This window comes from Ceratina calcarata, unplaced genomic scaffold (genome assembly GCF_001652005.2).
Source record: "Ceratina calcarata isolate Rehan_Ccalc_2016 unplaced genomic scaffold, ASM165200v1 scaffold1964, whole genome shotgun sequence".
Taxonomy (NCBI): Eukaryota; Metazoa; Arthropoda; class Insecta; order Hymenoptera; family Apidae; genus Ceratina; species Ceratina calcarata.
In genome coordinates, this window is record NW_017141204.1 from 1 (window position 1) to 3,848 (window position 3,848).

The 3,848-nt window shown below is 35.6% G+C and overlaps 1 protein-coding gene across 3 annotated transcripts; it reads left to right on the top strand.

The window, feature by feature from the left end:
• The first annotated feature begins 21 nt into the window (after window positions 1-21).
• Window positions 22-3,175, top strand: LOC108622012 (uncharacterized). Of its 3 annotated transcripts, none has more exons than XM_018019643.2 (3): window positions 22-1,126; window positions 1,243-1,465; window positions 1,599-3,175. In XM_018019643.2, the coding sequence occupies exons 2-3, from the start codon at window positions 1,279-1,281 to the stop codon at window positions 2,582-2,584; spliced, it is 1,173 nt and encodes a 390-aa protein (XP_017875132.1). In that variant the 5' UTR covers window positions 22-1,126; window positions 1,243-1,278; the 3' UTR covers window positions 2,585-3,175. The 3 variants fall into 3 exon arrangements, with proteins under 3 accessions (XP_017875132.1, XP_026666964.1, XP_017875131.1); XM_026811163.1 differs by having other exon boundaries at window positions 22-521; window positions 635-1,465; XM_018019642.2 differs by having other exon boundaries at window positions 22-1,465.
• The last annotated feature ends 673 nt before the right edge of the window (window positions 3,176-3,848 follow it).

Below are 3,848 nucleotides of genomic sequence, written 5' to 3' on the forward strand. Positions count from 1 at the left end.
CTATACATATTAAACGTACTACATACTTTTATCATCTTGATCAATATTTATGAAGCATAAAATGATCAAATGTATGAGTAATTTTTCATTTTTATGTAGAAAAATCTTTTTATGTATTGTCATCATTTTGTATTTTTATATCATTCAAGCAGTTCTGTATACTATAGCAAGTAATACCTTGTAGTGTAGGAGATATTTTAAGATTTATGATGACGAAGAAAAGAAATGTGAAATATATATGTGACGTGAAACCTTTGCAACAACGCTACATTTTCATTCTACTGCAGCTTATCGCTACATAAGATTCACCTTCATACAATGTCTTCCCCACGAAACAACGATTAGAATTTGGATGCGTAATATTGATGTTGAGCCGGGAATTTGCGAACAAGCAATTGAAGTAGTTCAAAGAGAAGTTTCCATTGCCAAAGAAAGAAACAAAAAATTAGCGTTTGATTTAGCTTTAGATGAAATGAGCATTAGAAAAAGAATAATAGATTTCGTCAATGGAAAGACTGAAGGTACTTGAAATGCACAAAGATTTAATATACAGTATGATAGAAAAAATATCAGGGGAAGTAAATATTCTGTTCGAAAGTGCCAATACGGTGATGAGCCGAATTTTCTTTTCAAGGTCATTTTTTTCGAGATTTCAAGGTCACCGTATTTTTTTAAATGGGACTGCATATTTTCACTATAAGAGTCTTATAGCCTATAAAAAAGCAAATCCAATGAGGTGCAACATGTTGACGTTCACGTGATCTTTAGCGAGGAAATTACTTAGAGCATATACTACATGGAGGAAGCACGCCTATGGAAAAAGTGTAGACAACGGTGAGAGAGAGAGAGATGATGGTTTGGGTACTACCTTTCTCTCTCGCGTACGCACGTGATTTCGCGCCGTTTAGGATAATTCGAAGCTCGCGCTGCTCTGCCTCAGGAGTCTCAGGACTCCAGGACAAAGTATTTTACGAGCCTTTGTCAATATTTGCCCCATGTGTTGTCTCTCTTCTTCCCTGTCTTTCGAGCCTTCCCCTGAAATGACCGTTTGCTGTTTGAAGAGAGAAACTAGCGGAAGGGCGTTTTTGTGAGGGATCGAGACGGCATTTTGGCTCCTAACTCAGAGGTTAACTCCGGAAAAATTTTCTAAACGACAAAATGAATTCCAAGCTGTCTTGTATTTTTAAGTGTGAAAGTGTTTCTGATGAAATTAATAAATTTACCGAAGACCATTTAAAACAGTGCCGCGAAAGACTCCGTATTCGTGTTGCATTAAACATGAAATACAGCGACATCGTTTTTCCTGAATGTGTGGACGCTTCTCATGGATATCACTCCAAGTGCCGAAAAAATTTCTTGGCAATGCCGAAGAAATACATTGAAAAATATGAAGAACTTGCTAGTGAAGTAAATGCTAGTCCCACTTCAGTTGCTGTAACTTCGACATCATTTGCAAATATCTCAGGTAATTTATGTAAAAATTAATTGTAAAATAACATTTCTTAAATTATTCAGATATTTATATTTCGGTAATAATATATAAGTATTAATAATTGTTTTTAAATTTTTGTGATACGTAAACAAAATCATATTTTCAGACAGCGGTAATATTGAAGAAGGAGCGGAATCAGCCCAAGCTATGTTTTTGTCTGTTGATCGTGAAGAGGAGGAAATAAGTGGTCAGCAGGGACGTAGTGTCCACGAGGACGCGAATAGCGCAAGAAATCAGAGAAGAGCCGAACGAATTTGTTTTTTTTGCGATAAACATCGAAAAGTGTATAATCATCGCATATTACCCCTTCACTCATCGGTGGCTGGAAAATTAAGAAACAATATTTGTAGAATTGCGAGTGCTGGTACAGATCGCGAAATCGAGGGCAAATTAGATGCTTTAAATGTAAATGATACAATTTATTATCATCTCCCATGCAGACAGATGTATCTCCGAAAGTACGTTATCACTCGAGTAACTCATAACACTGATTGGCATAAAAAACAGAAATTTCACGAATTGACATACTCGGATATTTGTGGATTTGTTGAGACGAATATAATAAATAACAAAGAATGTCATTTATTACAATTTCTCACAGATTGTTATAATGAAATTCTTGAAAATTTCTATGTTGAAGAATTTCAATATTTCGATGCTAAATATACTTCTCAACATCTTTTAGAAAAATTGAACAAAACTTTTGGCGACAAAATTCAAGTTATTTTAATACACCAGAAAAAATTAATTGCTCCAAGGGATGGCTGTGTTATTGATGATGAAACGTTTTCTCGATTTCATGATTTTGAATTGTTATCTCGGGCTGCTTTGATGTTGAGAAAGAAAATATTATTAACACCGAAAAAACCACGTCAAATCAGTGACATTACTGGAAGAGAATGGGAAATCCCAAAAGATCTCGCGGATTTCATGCAACATCTTGTGTGTGGCATTGATTCGAGGACGCAAAAAAGCTCGGATTGCGCGGGTAGAGTAGATTCCATTTCACAAGATATTATGTATGCGGTACATCATGGAAGAACGAAGACCTCGAAACATGACTTTAGGAACGACGCTCAAAAGCATAGTTGAAAAGTTGTCGATCTTATGAACAAGTTTGGGCATTCCTGTAGTTACAATGCAGTTGAGGAGGTTGGAACAGAAGCTACGTCTTCCACATGAAACGTACTCAACGTTTCTTCTGAAGATGCGATACTAGCACCAAATTTTTGCAAAGGTATTACGTTTGATAATTTTGATCGTTTTGTTGAAACGACTAACTGCAAACATACCTTGCACGATACGGTCGGTATTTTATATCAAAATATTAGCGAGATTGACAACTGTGCGCTTAATGAAAGTCAGGACGTTACAAGCATTTTGGAGTATCAATCAGCTGCCAAAAGGAGGAGAATATTAGATCCGATTGTGCCCGAATTGCAGCATTACACGAAAAAACCGGTTTTTCGCGAGAAATTATTACCACTTGATAGCGCTTTACGTGTAGTAACAGCGAGTATTTATAATTTATATAATACATAGCGATTACGTGTAGTAACAGCAAGTACATATAATTTTTATAAACAAATAGATACTGCATGGGTTTTATCCTGTTACTGTAAAATACCTGATACTCCAATGTGGGTTGGATTTAATCATAAGATTAAAGAAGATAACATTGTACAGCAACAGATCTCCTATCTCACGCCGATCAATGCATCTCCAACAAATCCCTCCGTCATATACGAAACAATGAAGTCAGCAGATTGGAGAGAGTGTCAATAGACTTATATGCAAATCACATACGACTTAGCGATTATAAAAATTGCTTGTCAAATTCAATCCGTAAAAAAACATAATTTTTATGACCTTTTTATACACATAGGTCCGTTTCATACAATGATGACCTATTTTAAAGCTGTAGGAAAATTCATCGACGAGAGTGGATTAAGGACGTTAGTCCCGCTCAGTTGGTCTCAATCATTTCAAGTGTTGCCACGTAGTGATACACATATTAAATAGAAACAAATGGTTGAGAATCTTTGGCCCTCTAATACATCGCACAGCGTATACATACGCACTTACACAAGCTTACACAGAAGAGCCGTTGCCGCTATTGGCTACACTATCCCCTCCCTCGCCGTTCTCAAGAACGCGTTGTACAAAAATACCATACTTCATCTAAGAATTTCTACTAAACGAATCATCAAAATTTTCTGATTTTTTTTTTAATACAATTGTAATAAGTTAATTTAGCATGTGTCAGTTTTTTGAAAATATCTATAGAACCGTTTTTCCTTAAATTACTGAAATCCATCATTTTACTGGCCTTTTCTCGTTTTCACATGGTAAAGTT